Source organism: Petromyzon marinus, chromosome 9 (assembly GCF_048934315.1).
Source record: "Petromyzon marinus isolate PM22_M1 ecotype Great Lakes invasive population chromosome 9, UKy_Petmar_22M1.pri1.0, whole genome shotgun sequence".
NCBI lineage: Eukaryota > Metazoa > Chordata > Hyperoartia > Petromyzontiformes > Petromyzontidae > Petromyzon > Petromyzon marinus.
In genome coordinates this window covers 16,128,710-16,144,756 of record NC_133675.1, presented here as the reverse complement: position 1 = coordinate 16,144,756, position 16,047 = coordinate 16,128,710, and the positions used below count along the sequence as shown (strand labels likewise).

At 47.1% G+C, this 16,047-nt stretch overlaps 1 protein-coding gene across 1 annotated transcript in view; it reads left to right on the top strand.

Moving 5' to 3' along the window:
- Positions 1–16,047, top strand: part of LOC116940443 (disintegrin and metalloproteinase domain-containing protein 8-like) — an 84,774-nt gene that overhangs the window by 2,257 nt on the left and 66,470 nt on the right. The window contains exons 2-3 of the mRNA XM_032950277.2: positions 5,964–6,082; positions 11,290–11,366. Coding sequence (XP_032806168.2) covers positions 5,964–6,082; positions 11,290–11,366 — 196 coding nt within the window. The remainder of the gene's footprint in view (positions 1–5,963; positions 6,083–11,289; positions 11,367–16,047) is intronic.

Here is a 16,047-nt window from a genome sequence, read left to right as displayed (position 1 = left end):
TGTCTGTGCAGTTGGTACATATTAACTACACTGTATGCTTTCACGCTGTTCATGCACCTCATGAGGTTTAGGCTATGCAACTGGAGCGATTTTCACGAACCTGAATCTTTCGGTGGGAGGCGGGGTGGTTCATGAGTATCCTTCATCAAAAAAATACAATTATTTACTTGACGTTTTGGGTAATGATCCTTTTTCATCCAGTTACGGTGGCTAGGAGATGTTAACTACCTCGCTAGGTATACAGGAGGTCGTGGATTCGATGGGGACCCTGACGCCTGCTGCTGTATATTTCGACTTTGAATGTCTCTCTGCCCGTGGTCACGTGGATATTTGTCCGGTCCCCCCACCCACCCACACATTTAGAATCACGCGTTTAGAGTTTGTGGCAGCTGCTACAAGTGTGCACGTGATAAGTCACTTATTTGAGGTATCACTTGTGGCCAGGTCGAACCTTACCTGGTAAAATAAAATTAAAAGTAGTTTAGTTTTCACTGTATATACGTTTGATTTGACAGGATTAGGGAATGCTCAAGTGCTGTGTTTTGGGATTAGCGCTTCTTCACCAGCTGCCAACACAGCAGTGCCTCCATATTATGTCCGTGTAGATGTTGGGGATGCACACAGCTCTTATGTTCGAAGTACTTCACGTGGGTTGTGCAAACCCTTGTTGTGCTCGCTACGGACACGTGTGGGATTTCACTGCGACTCAACTTTCATTGTAAAATGTTGGCACCAACAGGCTGTTGTTCATTGTGACCGGAGCGTTCCCCACACGGGCACTCTCAATGGCGCTCAACACCACCCCACGGCCTTGACTCACGGGTGTCATCAGTGTGGCACTCCGTACCAAGTTTTTAGTTCATCGGTCCACAACTTCACCCGACTCCTTCACGTACTGTAGCGGTTAAAATCAATACCGGACCTGCTGTCTCCAACCTCAAAGATATTTATTTAAAGTCAACATATATATATTTTTTAAAATATATATTTCCAGTCAACCGTCACCCTTGAAATGACTGCACGTGACTGACAAAAAATATCTTTCTTTCGAAACAGTTTCCGTAATTTTCATCGGGGCAAATTCGTGCATGTGGCTCATACACGCGGTCCGACATCGCAGAGTGCACACATCGTTATTGTAGTGAGGTGTAGACCAAGGCCGTAGCCATGGGGTCAACATTGGGGGGGGACAAAATCTTCCTGGGGGTCCCCCCCCCCTCCAGAAAAAAAATCTAAATTTGAAAACTAATTTCCTGCCTAAAATATTTTAAAAAAATTCACTAACGCATAGAATGGACTTTTTTTTGGTACAATAATGTATTGTATTCCATTGCTCTGTTTTTTTTATTTTCTTGTTTCATTGTATGTAATGGCAGAGATTAGGGATTAATAAAGTATAATCATAATCACAATCATATAAACAGAAATCTATTTTAGAGCAATATATTGTGGGGGACATTCTGTGCATATTGGAATATTGGGGGGGGGGGGTGTGTCCCCCCCCCAATATATATTATAATTACGGCCTTGGTGTAGACCACTTATTTTTTAAACTGAGCCTGAACAGTGGGTCTAAACTTTCCTGCCAAAAACTACGATGGGAAAATCTGTGAAGAAGCCGAATTGTGCTTTACCACGCGTATGTTTTTATGATGATCCATATATTAGGCACGACATGAAGACAATACACTAATTGTAATTGCATAACCATGAACATACAAACGTCTTTATCTTCTTAATATTTGAAATCCCTTCATTTGTAAAACAAAAACTCAATGCCGAGCATGGCGTATTACTTTCTGCAGTGTGTTTATGCCCCATGAAAGTAGAGCATTTAGATTGTATTCGTTCGGATTAAAGTTAGGGGTTCACCTCTGCTTGGTATTGTTCATCTGGGGTCAAAACTATGAATAATGCAAACCTATAAATAAACAGTTTGACTCGCTTCAGCCATAGCAATGCGGAATTTACACCACTGGTTCTCAGGGCCCTCAATAGAGATCAGCATCGTCCCACACTCGTTTGCATTAGGAAGTATTGTACATTGATGTAATTTGTGTATTGCCCATAATCAAGATTTAGTGGAATGGTATTTCTGTGAACTTTAAAACGGTCAGCTACACTTGCGACAACAAAAAAGATGGCTAATAGAAAAAAAACAATTCTCCTTGCGGCGCACAGATGGAGTGTTTTCAATTAGAATGAGCGATCGTGAATACTGATCAGGGCAGAGAAAATAAACGTGCACGGTGGCTCATTAATGCGTCCTTTTGCGGTCACATGAGGGTCAGTCAATATCACAAACTCAGCAGAGATGATCTGCAGTGAATTGTTTTTAAACGGGAATACATGCAACACCACTATTAGTGTTGACCAAATGTCCCTGGGGGATAATGCCGTGGCCCTGTCAGAGCACCTCCGACGAGCACGGTGAGCTATGTACGGTACCAAAGAAGTCCCAACACACTATGCATGAGGCAAGGATTGGCAGCCAAAATAACAAGAAGAGCCATTTTTTTCGAATTCGGTTTAAAAAAAACACTCAAATTTCAAGAGCCGCAATCCTCATGGTGACTCAACGATGGTGGTGGTCCTTTATAAATAACGTCCACAAAGAATGAGAATAAAATAACACAATAAAATTCTCACGACGTTTCGGCCACAACGCAAGCAGCCGTCTTCAGGTGAAAGGAACAGACCTGTCGGGACGACAGAGCTTCATTGAAGCTCTGTCGTCCCGACGATCTTCATTGAAGCTCTGTCGTATTTATTTTCTGATTTAACTTCACCGACAGAGCTTCATTGAAGCTCTGTCGTCCCGACAGGTCTGTTCCTTTCACCTGAAGACGGCCGCTTGCGTTGTGGCCGAAACGTCGTGAGAATTTTATTGTGTTATTTTATTGTTTTATTCTCATTCTACGTGACTTTACCGAAAGAACCAAAGAAGATGAATCCTTGCAGTCACGAAAGCTTTAAATCGAAATTTAACGTCCACAAAGCAGCAGCAGCAGCAGTCCGTTAAAGAGGCACCGCATGAGATTTCTGAGCCGCAGTTTTCCGACCCCCCGCTCATGAGCAACGCGGCTCCGATCCTAACATTGAATTGCGCGCTTGTGGGCAAGACAGGCCTGTTGAAGAGAAACTGGAAGTTGTGTGACTCGTTGTATATGGCGTTGTCTTCCCGAGTGTTTCGTCAACGTGTGCGAGGATCCCGTGACTTGTGAAAGTGCGGAACAGTGGGCACGAGTTCACCATGACCCTCATTGGTTGTGAAACCCAGGGTTGGGTCATGACACCAACAATAAACAAAAAATCACGAATATATCCAAATTAGTTTTGTTATTTAGTCTTTTCAAGGTTCGCATATCGCAGTCTAAGATCGTGAGATCAAAGTGAATGCAGTACTTTGATTCTCATGGCCACATTGCCTGGGGAACCGCCAGGCGACGTGGACATACTCAGAAGTTCAGTTGCACCATTAAGTAAACGACGAATCCCATTTTTTTTACATCGCAGAACTAGATAATAATTTTCATAAAACATGCCTTCAGAAAACTTAAACTGTGTATAGTTTGCAATACTTACACAGTCTTTGCATTAAAATGTAAACAGGGCGAAGGTTCCATCAGATTTCTTCCAGCTGTACATTGATTCCGGCCGAGGAAACGTAAGGGTAACAGGAAGTGGCTTTGTGGTCTCATTTCAAAGCTCGCTGTAATTTGTACAAAGTCTTTGCAGAATGCAACCAGCCATTTAGTACGTCTTGACATAAATAGGTCTGGTAAATTAATGGAGCTATTTTTAAGCTGCCGGGAATAACACCGCAAACTCATACATATTACTCTTAGAACAAATAAGGGTGAAGTTAAATCAGAAAATAAATACATTGTAATAATAATAATGACTGGTAGCTTTGCTCATGTCTAAGTAATTGGAATAGCTGATTTGCGAGACTGGTTATGACCCAACGCACACTGCCCATAATGCAATGGATGGACACTGCACGACTGGAATTTGCAATGCATCTCTGCTTTATATAGAACAAACAAAAATGGCTTGAAACTTCATACAAGGGAAGAGGCGTGCAAGAATGACAATCACGTGACAGTACTAGAGAATGTCTCTGACTGGAATCGTGTCCGAAATCATCATAGCATTCGATATGCATGACTCTTCCTACATGCAGTACAACACCACTTGAGTTGCTTCTCTTATTTAAAAGGAATGTATAAAAAGCGCCTTGCACCGAGGCACTTTACACAGAATTCACAACGGCACATGTGTTTGTGATGGTGGCGATGAGGTGAATTAAATAGATGAGAGGAAGCAATTGGGGCAAATCTGTGACGCGTGAATTCGGTGAGAGTGAAATTGACGGCAGTAATGACGATGAATGGATTGAATGAATTGGGGAATGAGTGAAAGCCGCACTATGAGAGTATGAAGAGGGAAACGTAACGGTGGCGGTTATGAGGGGGAGATGAAGGGGTCGTGGGGTAAGCTATAGAAAACAAATGCTGAAAGAGGTTGTCCTTCCCCCACAGTGAACATTTCCCAAACACCAATGGCCAAAGAATGTCCCATGTCTGTAGAGAAGTCAGTATAACCAAGAGGCACAACGATACTTAGATGGAAAAGTTGTTACATAACGTAATTGGGCAATGATTTTTGTTTTCGGATATTACATTACAGACTCCGGATGCGTCAGATTGTGTAAACGAGATGGAGCATCTTTGATGTGTATCCTGCTGAAGCGTTTGCGATAACATACTAATTTCAAGGAACTACTGCATTAAATAAAATAGCATTCATTCCTATATGATCTTCTTATCGGGTAATTGTTAATGTTACTGCCTGTACTTACATGGACCTCATGAAATTCATGACACAAGAGGTCTTCTCATAGGGGTGAATGTTTAGCTTCGAATTGCAGCAATTTTGTAGTAGGCTTAGTGGATGACATAGAGATTGAACAATCATGTTCATAAGATACCCACCCGCTCAGCGACAAGCTGCTGGTAGGAGGCAGTGTATCAAGCGGATGTTTCAATCTAAATGTGCGTGCTCTGGGTTTGCGACATTCTCAAAACCAACCGTGGAATTAGCCGACTGTCCTAAATTGTGACCTTCCTCTGCATGTATGTACTGTACGTATGTGTGTAAATTGAACTTCTTTCGCACCGTTCTTCGCCAACCGTGCTATTCTTTGGGTAAACAAAGAATAACGATCATTGTATTCATCTGTAGCAACAGCTGTAGCGGCTGGGAGACCAGAGGTTCCCTCCCTTCATCCGGAGAAGTCGTTGTGCAGGGGAAACTTCACGTCTGAGGGCCGTTCTTGTTTATATTTGGAAAGTGGCCCCTCCCGGCTCAGCGTGCGTGAGTGAGTGGTTGTCGGCAGGAAGACGGGGTCGGGGTGACGACGAGAAGGAGGAGGCGTAGGGAGCGCGAGAGGAAGTCGGACAGACCTGTCTGTTGGCACCGCTCTGCCGCCGTCTTTAAGAAACAATGCCACGATATTTTTTTTTTGGTTTCCCACCTGCATTCATAGCGTCCCCACGCCTCCGTTCCTCATCTGCCTCGCTCGTTATTCTTCATCAGCCCTCTGCACCCACCCACAGGAGACCTCTCTTACCTTGTAGCAAAATCGGGGGCCTCGAGGAGCCCCGCAAATATTTAAAGAATCGACGCTGCAAATGCGATCTGACTCCTGAGCGTTTGATCTCGCGTGCGATCTTAGAACGCGCCTTATAATTATAATTCCATTTTGCTTCCTTTACCTCTGAAAACTCGTTCTGTTGCCTGCGCCAGACCTGCCGAGCAAGAGGTCTGAGTTTAAGCTACGGCGTTCCCACGCACACCAGGCTTACTCGTGGTGGTGGCTGCCTTCTCGTCCTAACATTTAATTTGTACTCGGCTCTGGTTTGTGACTGCCACCCCCCCCGGCCCCCGGCCCCCACCAGGCTTTGAAGCTGAGAGTGTGCACAGCGGGCCGCTCGGGCGGAGGAGCGGGCGAGACGTGTTCGTCCCACGGCGCATCGGCGAGACCACCGCGCCAACACGGCTGCCCCACGTCACACAGGTAGAAGCACCGGGCCCACGTGGTATGGAGCTCCTCCGAGAGGTAGCCCCGTAGAGGTGGCAGCGGCGAGTGGCGTTTGGAAACTTGTGTGGAAGCTGGCGTGGAACGCGATGGGGTACGGTACCCGGCACCACGCTTGGCTGTCTTTGTCTCCCCAGCGCCAGTGCTGACACATCATACCTGAGACTCGACTTGGCAAAGGGGAGGTGCAGGACACCTTTACATAGCTATTGCCACCGATGTACATGGCTTGGAGCCTTTTTTAAATTTCAACAAATGAGCGCCATGCCCTCTTTTCTCTCCACCTGATGAAGACGGCTTGTGTTGCGATCGAATTGTCGTGGGTTTTTTTGCTTTTAATTTGGATTTTTGTTTTCTATCTACGCGACTTTACCGGAAGAGCCAAGAATATGAGCACCATGCTCCTGCGTCTTAGCCGTAATAAGGCCTTTTATTCAGCTCAAAAGCCTCATGGAGTCTTAACACATTTTAAGAAGGGTCCTGCATTGGGATGTTTGGCCAATTCCATGAATGAGCGTTGAGCATGTTAGAGGAAACTTGGGTATCAGGCAACCATCAGCACGTTCGACGGTAGCAGTTAGAGCTCCGCACAGATATATTCAACAATTCGTCATCGCCCAGCCATCACCTGGCTAGCTCACAGCCCAAGCATACAACACCAGGGGTATTCCCAGGCAGCATCCAATCCTCTATTCGATTTTTTTAATTTTTACTTTACCATGTAAAGGCCACTGAGCTATAAAGCTCTTTTTCAGAAGCGACCTGGCCACAAATGATAGCTCAACTAAGTGGATTATCACAGGAGCCAAATGCTCTAAACGTATGTTTCTAATTGTGGAGGTAAAAAACCGGAGGACCCGTAGAGAAGTCTGCGCAACCACGGGGAGAACATGGAAACTTCTGTATACCAGGCGAGGTAGTTAACATCTCGCCACTGTGGTGCTCTTATCTAACCAGGCCTAACCCTCTTTAGCTTCCGAGAGCCAACGGAGGTCGGCGTGTCTCAGGTAAATCAAAGATAGCCAACGGAAACAAAGTAAAAACATTTCGATTTAAAGCTTTCGTGACTGCAAGGATTCATCTTCTTTGGTTTTTTCGGTAAGGTCACGTAGAATGAGAATAAAATAATAAATTGATAAAATAAAATAACACAATAATATTCTCACGACGTTTCGGCCACAACACAAGCGGCCTTCATCAGGTGAAGGGGACGAGACTGTCTGGAGGACACCTGATGAAGGCCGCTTGTGTTGTGACCGGAACGTCGTGAGAATATTATTGTGTTATTTTATTTAATCAATTTATTATTTTATTCTCATTCTACGTGACTTTACCGAAAGAACCAAAGAAGAAAAAAGTAAAAACACTGAATGAAAATGGCAAGGATTACAAGGGTCTCTCCTGTCCCGCTACAGCTCACAGCCAACGGCCCATTGGATCGCTCGCTGCGATCGTTACGCTTGAGTGACATCCTCACCCTTAAAGCGGCGTGCCTCTGGGAGCCATAGAGGTTCCAACGCGCGCGCATGGAACGTGCAGGAGGGCGCGTGGCACGTGTTCCCCCCGCTGTGGGCTGATGTCACCCTTTGTTCCACGATCGCAGCGAGCAGCGCTTCGAGCGAGCACGTGGCGGCCGCGCCGTCGGCTCGGGCAGGGCGTGTCTCGTTTGCGGTGGTGACGGTATCCACGGAGGGGGGATGGAGCACGCGTGCGGTCCGAGTGGCAGCCGTGGCTCGAGGGGGTTCCTCCGTGCGCAGCCGGTACTTGGTTCTCAGCCGGGTTACTCGCCACTTGTTAATCAAGCTCCGCCCTCTTTGAGGGATATGACGTGCGCCTAAATTGATGGATTTTTGGAAAAATCACTGCAATTGTATCATGGCGCATTATATTGTAATCTTGTATAAAGGGCCTTTCTAGCACCCTCAAGTAAACTCCCAAACAGAGTTCATTGTGCACTTCTTATAACTCACAGGCTCTGAACAGCATCATCATCATACCTAGCACTATAATTGTTATCACCAGCATCATCATCATCACCATCATACCTAGCAATATAATTGTTATCACCAGCATCATCATCATACCTAGCACTATAATTGTTATCACCAACATCATCATCATCATCATACCTAGCACTATAATTGTTATCACCAGCATCATCATCATCATCATACCTAGCACTATAATTGTTATCACCAGCATCATCATCACCACACCTAGCACTATAATTGTTATCACCAGCATCATCATCATCATCATACCTAGCACTATAATTGTTATCACCATCAGCATCACCATCATACCTAGCACTATACGTAATTGTTATCACCAGCATCACTATCAGCATCATCATCAGCACCACAGTAGCCACAGCTTCCTGCCTTGGTCCTCATCCTCCTGTCGCTTGCACAGCTCCTTGAGCCAGATAATCAAGCATCGACTAGCTAAGGAATGCCTTCTCACACCAATGAGGTGAAGGTTGCTATGATTCCATCATAGTGATATGACTGGCAGCACACATGGGAACACTATTATGATTAAAGCCAGAAAATTGTACTTTAAAAACATGGCTGTTTAGTCACAAGACAATTGCATGATTTAATGACCGTTACATGGCAAGAGGAAATGGCTTAATTTGTCATCAAACGCAGCTGTGTGGCATAAATAATGATCTTATTCAGATTCACTTTTAAGTTTATATACCATGAATGAGAAAAGAATACGGTTCACATTGATATAAACTTAGGCGGGCGAGTGAGCTGCCACATTGGGGTGCTGTGACGAGACGAGCTCTGAGCACGCGGCACTGAGAGCATTCAGATCTTTGGCAGCCACCCAACAGCAAGCACTCGCTGCTCGAGCGTAGCTAGGTGATGGCCTCAGCCTGGCCGCTAATGACCGCGTTAAACAACCGTCAACACAATTAACGCTAAATTTGTTCTCGTTTCCCGCGAATCAGACTGACTTGGATGAAAAGAGGAAGCTTCAGCCGCAACCTGAGTCCTACAGATGACGCGTGTGCACGTGTTGTGAGTTCGTGTTATGTTTCGAACTCTGAAGGGTGCCAAGGGAAGAGCTGTGGTGTCATTTCCAGGTTATTCCACGTGGTGATGTTTGGATTTGATGTTGTCGCAGGTTGCGCAGCTGTGAGCGTGCTTTGCACGGGAGCATCGACGCTCACAAACGCAGTTTAGCAGTCGTTTGTGAACCATAAACACGCATACTCTAAAGGCTGAACGCGCTGCTGCCTGCCTTTAAGGGAAGTTGCTAGGTCGTGTTGCTCACGGAAACAATTTCAGTCAGGCACTGGGCACAGGATCGCATTGGCTGTCCAAGAACAACTTGACAAACTCCGCTTGGTGAAATTGGTATCCGCAGCCATTTTGATGTAAAAATAAAGAAACAATTACGTTATATATATTTTTAAATGTTATATATAAAAAAAATTTGCATCAATAAAAAAGGAGAGAAATGGCATGAAGTGTATTTTATATTTCCTGAACCAAAGAATGCACGAAAGCGAGAGGAGACGTGCATCCAGGGATATCGGTCAAAGTTTGCACGTGGAATCCAGCAGTGGCGCCCTGCGGTGTGAGCATGCTTCCCAGCGAAACGCTCTTCGTGTTTACTCCCCCGTTCAAGTGGACAGAGTGTTCGTGTCTTTTCAGTTTTGTGCGTTTGCCTGTGGCTCTGTGTTTCACAACCACAGCTGGGCAGACAATTTACGGCCGCTCATTGAAGATGAGGACCCGCATTTCGTTTTGATGCTCGATGAATAGAGACAGCATTCGGAGAATCAGGGTTTGAATATTTGGCTTTCACTCAAAAAGAAACCAGGTTCTCCAGTGTGTGAGCTTTAAGACCTCAGTTTTCTGGTTGACGAGAAATTCGAGATAGAGTTCAATGTGACCTATATATAAGGGTTACAATTATTGTGTGCAAATAACGGATGATGAACATATGGTGAAGCACTCTACACATCACAAAGGAATGCTTCCTTACGAGTATGGCGACGGAGGCTCATTGAATCTGACAGGCCTTCGGGAAGGGCATGAGACAGTCCACAGCATTAGCAACATTTTGAATGGATTGTATTTGTAGATGTTGCTGGAGCAGCATTAACACGTTGTTTTATTTGTGTGATTTATTCTAATAATAATTTAGATGGCTGGGGTCTCGTGCCTCCAACATTCATGGGAGTTGATGGCAGTAGCTGGGCAGTGATTCTCACATGGGGGACTGCATCATGATTTCCTTAAAGTCCTTAAAGACAAAAGATTGTGCAGTATTTGTAAGCAAGTTGAACCTAAAAAGGTCAAAAGAAGTCACCGCTGACAGTGTTGTCAACGGCGCTGCAAATTTCCATCGCTCTTTCCGTTAAATCCCACGGTTAATTCCCACAGCTGCTGTGGGATTTAACCATCTGGGTTTTCTGCTTTTCCGTTGGTCACTAACCTCTCCATGCTATTAGCGCGCTCGCATCGTCAGTCTGCCCACCTCTAACGGGCGTCCATGCCCCTCCTGTCCCAGCCACGTCTTCCTGCCATGTTTCAAGATAAACTTCAATGTTGCCGCTCTTGCCTGACGTACAACTCTTCGTCTCTACCGCATGCAACTATATTGAAAATGCGAGAGGTTCACATTCCTGTGACGTTGTTAATGACAAGCAATCAGGGCTTTGATTCATATTTTAAACTTTCACTGAATGCACCTCATGCACGAGAGCGATATAATGCCGAATCTGAACTTGTTCATTCTGATTCAGTCTCGTGCAAGAAGAGTATATTGCAGGCCAGCAATGGCTCGCTCACAGCACTGCCGATAGAACCCCCCTCCACCCCCCGGCACCTCTAGGTTGGATTTGGCCGACTCTTCTCTGTTGACGTCTTGTGAGGCGTGTGAGCACCCACACTTTACCCCACTGCGCGTGCCCTCTGCGAATCGACTATAACCGCGGTCTACCCATTGATTGACACTGCTGCGTGAACAGAGGCGAGCGTGGGGTAGGTCGTGAGTTCAGTGTGCTGACCAGTGCCGCCACGGCAGCATCCAGAGGAGTGCGCTTGCTTTGAATGCCAAAGTGAGCAGAAGAAAGAGGAGCAGAAAGGAAAAAAAAACCTGGCCCGGTTGAGCTTTGCGTGGGCAACTTTTCACCCAGTGCCCATGGTGGCGGTGCGTGTGAACAGGCGGAGTTTCCAGCGGCAGCTCGGTACAGCGTGCGGGTCGCGGGACAGCCGCGCGTTCTCAACCTGCAGAGGAACAGGTGAGCAGCTTGTCCCCTGCCAGGGACAGGCGTAACGTTGCAAACTCCACGATAATCCCATCGCGTGTGTTGTGCGTACGTGCGCATGTTGAGCTCCGTTTGGACCGTACGTAGCCATCCGTGCTCATCGGGGGTGCGCAGTTAAGGTCAGCACAAGTCGCCTGTTAAAAATTGACCAGGTTGTCGCTTGTAAATCACCTGATCATGCATATTTATTTAACGGGATTGATGTTTCTCTCCGCATCTCCAGAAAGTCACGATTTGACGTCAGAACTTAACACGACACTGAAAAATTGTTGCAAAGCCTGCATATGACGTACCATCGCATCACTATATTATTTATTGTCCAAATTTCATGAACTTATTGTCTTCAGCTTTGCTCAGGCAAGAAAACACATGGCCCCAATTTATAAGTTAAAGACTGTTTCTATATTTACATCGTGTGGAGGAATCTTGCCCACCTCTCCACTACCAATAACAGGCAAATCTCCAAGGCACAATGCCTTACCCTCCTGTTATCAAGATGTGAATCTGGCCCATACAACACAGAAAGTGCTGGAGTGATTACTTTTTGAAAAGTTGACTTTGCCTCATGCTAATAATGATGGTGGTGATATTAATACGTAGCATACGATTTTAAAACAATTGCTGTTTAATGAAAAGCTAATAGAATGAGCAATTACCCATGTTACTGCAAGCTTTGTAACATATTTCATTACAGATTGCCTAAGCTCCAATGTAATCAGTATATTGTTTACTTTTGAAGTTTCCCTTCCAACACTGGGTTCCGTTGGCAGTGGGAACTCCTGTCCTGACTGTGTGCCTTGTTTTATTAAGTACCGATCTAATTACATGTTCAAAATGAGCATTAGCGGCGCTGTGGAGAGCACTCTGCAGTTCGGGGTTGGTGGATCGCAACAATGTTGCAAAACTCCCTCGCTGTGGGCGCTAAGGTGCCATACCTTTGCACCTCCGAATAGCATGGTTGGCTATGTACGGTGCGAAAGAAGGCCAACGTACATGCATACCTTGGCTTGCAAGGAGAAGACGGTACAGCATAGTGCGGACTAATATCAGCCGTCCCTTCTGTATGGAATAGTGTTTCCCCCTCGCACAAGTGAGTTTCTCTGGGTGCTCCGGTTTCCTCCCACGTGTGTAGACGCTTCATTCATTGGCTGGATGTATGTTAACATGTAGAGGACTGCCAGAGCTTGGGCCATTGTTGGCACTGGCTCGCCCGCCTGGCTGCCTCGCAGCTGGTCTGTGGTTCCTCGCTGATTGGGAGATGGCTATTTGCATGAACGACGACGCTCCATACAACAAAACTTGGAGTGTTTGAGTTCGAGTAATGGATTACACTTAAAAGTTATGGCTTTGATTAGGAACCTTTGGGTGACTTTACGTTCCTGTAACTCGGGTCAGAGTTGGGCATGTGAGTTATTTTCAGTCGTTGGTGTGCACGAGAATTAGAGCTGAGGAACAGCGGTTACGATTGCGATGTGGGGCTCGATTCGTGGAGAAGGGCTTTCCTTGAGGTGGGTTCATTGCGTTGATGATGATGGTGAAGCAGTGCCGCCGTGTGTGAGTGGCGGGCAACAGCGGCGAGGGATGGGGTCCTTGCCCTTTCGTGTGTCATGACATTGGGTCAGCGAGGAGGAGCGGCGGCGCAGTCGGGCACCATTGCACGCGCTACTCTACACCGCACTCTGCACTCACACTGCTCCCCACGCTACACTCACACTGCTCCGCACGCTGCACTCACACTGCTCCCCACGCTACACTCACACTGCTCCCCACGCTGCACCACACTGCTCCCCTCGCTACACTCACACTGCTCCCCACGCTACACTCACACTGCTCCACTCGCTACACTCACACTGCTCCCCTCGCTACACTCACACTGCTCCTCTCGCTACACCACACTGCTCCGCTCGCTACACTCACACTGCTCCACTCGCTACACTCACACTGCTCCCCTCGCTACACTCACACTGCTCCGCTCGCTACACTCACACTGCTCCTCTCGCTGCACTCACACTGCTCCACTCGCTACACTCACACTGCTCCACTCGCTACACTCACACTGCTCCACTCGCTACACTCACACTGCTCCACTCGCTACACTCACACTGCTCCCCACGCTGCACTCACACTGCTCCACTCGCTACACTCACACTGCTCCACTCGCTACACTCACACTGCTCCACTCGCTACACTCACACTGCTCCACTCGCTACACTCACACTGCTCCACTCGCTACACTCACACTCCTCCACTCGCTACACCACACTGCTCCCCACGCTGCACCACACTGCTCCACTCGCTACACTCACACTGCTCCACTCGCTGCACTCACACTGCTCCGCACGCTGCACACCGCACCGCGCGTCGCTCCGCTCGCTGCACTACCCCGACGGCAATGAAAAAAGGGGCGATGTCGCGGGCGGATTGAAAATTCAAATTTGGCATCGGGGTGAAGCGGTCACTGAACGCTAACCGTAGTGGCGCTGACAAACGACGTTTCAGTGTCGCGGGAGGGGCGAGCTGCGTCGACTCGGTGGGGCACGCGGCGGTTGCTACGAGGCGGTGCCGCGCGGCGCAGGGCCCTCCTCCGAGGGGCCGTCGGCTCGGGTTTCCTTGCCAGATGTGCCGAGATTCCTGGCGCCGCCAGTTCACCAGGGAAACCAGAGCGTCATCCGGTGAGGGGCTCGCAAAAGTTTGGAGCGTCCGGTGGGGGTCTTTTGCCTCTTCGCTGACGACAGCCGCCTGTGATGTCGAGCGCAGCAGCAGCAGCTGCAGCAGCTGCAGCAGCAGCAGCAGAAGAGCTCGCTGCAAGCCACGGCATCTTCACAATAAGGCATTGAGATGTTATGCGAGCCAGCACGCAACTGTTGTACGTAAACGTTGAATGGTGACATTGTTTAAATGCGTTCTCCTTTCCACTAGGAATCGATATCATAAGGTTCTATTTGTATAGGGGTATTCTTCATAATCGAACATGAAGATGTTCTGTGTGATTGGTTTAAGAGCCACGTGGCCTCATTTATGCCTAGAACGCCATTGTGCTCAGACAAGAGCCGTTTATCAAACAAAGCAATCGCCTACATGCTCATGCTGAGAAGCACAAGTGATTGGAATCCACAACAAGCCAGCATGCGATGCTGGGGTTCTGAGAAAGACTACTATTGCCTAGCAATACATCATAAATGTAGCGTCACTACTTGTATTATTGTCGGGAACCTCTGTGTGTGTGTGACACTTACACTGTGATGTGTAGCACTGTACGGTTTCACAGCCAAGGAGGCCGCAATAAACAAGCAAACGTGTGTTTTTTTATTCGACATCCAATGTAGGCTAAATAATAATACATCGAATATGAATGACGACACTCTTACTCCCAAATTCAAACGTGACCTTGTTGCAACGAGCCGCCGTGACACTTAAAAAGAAAAGAGATCCCATAACGCGTGCCATCAACAGCTGTGGCTTTATTGTTTCGGAGGTTGTGTGGGTGTCGCGTGTTCAACATTTGCTAGAAAACGTCGCGGCTTTCCGATCAGCGCGTGAATGTAAACATTGACGCCTGCTCGCGTGCATCAGTTGCTCCCAAACGGTGCCTGGACTCGATCCAGACGGTGGCACGCTCTCTGCCTGGTATTCAATGGGGGAAGTGCACTTTTCTCACAAAAGCTCTTCCAAACTTGTTCCGCACGGCGATACGAGTGTAGGCTGGCGACGTCCAACGCTGCACAAAGTAACGAGCACTCATTTTCTCGAGGCTATCCCTTCCCCCTGAATCGCTCGCTCCTGCGCCAAAGGCATTGCCCTTGAACACTGTGAATCGTTCAACTTAGAGGCACAAGGAGTAAAGCTTTGGTTCAGCAGCCCCTCGTAATAAACCACCTCGCCGCTTTGCGAGCGACAGCTGCGATGAAGCACGTGCGGATTCACTGCCACGTGGGCTGTTGTCAAGGGCAGACATCGGGAGAGTGTGGCTGTTGCCATTCATTCAGAGGTCAGGCCTCTCTGTCTGTGCTACGCCTGGCTGACAGCTGTGCTCAGAGTTGAGGATGATGATGATAAAAAAGCCCCCACATGGCATTAATTTCGTCCCGAAAGAAGATGGACAAAGTAATTTCGTTTGTGTCTTAACCCAGTTCAATCACAATACTCAGTATCCCTTAATCTGCTGATAGTCTGATTAAAACAGGACGGCTGTGTTTTCAATTAATCTAATTAATTACATTCACTGGTTGACTTACCCGTGGGCAAGTAATAATTCCCCTATGCCACACGGATATTCAACGAATGGTTGTGATTTCAGGTTATTGTTTTATTGGATTTGTCTGTTTTTTTGTCTCATTTACATTGCTTCTAGCTTTTGTTATTGTTGCAAAATGTTATCGTTACCATATTTGTGAAAATAACTCAGTTGATTCATGAATGCATCATATTATTCGATGCGTGGAGTTGAGAGGGCCCAGGGTGGCAACTGACAGCTGTCTGCTGCTGCTGCTGCGTACGCGACCCACAGAGAGGGGAGGAGGTGTGGAGAGGGTGGCAGCACCCCGTGTCACTTTAGACGGCTCATCACGAGTTGTAACGGGAGTCGCCGAAGGCGTTTTGTTCAGCTGGCCGACACGACTGCTCTGTTAAATTTATTCATTTTTTTAAATTAATT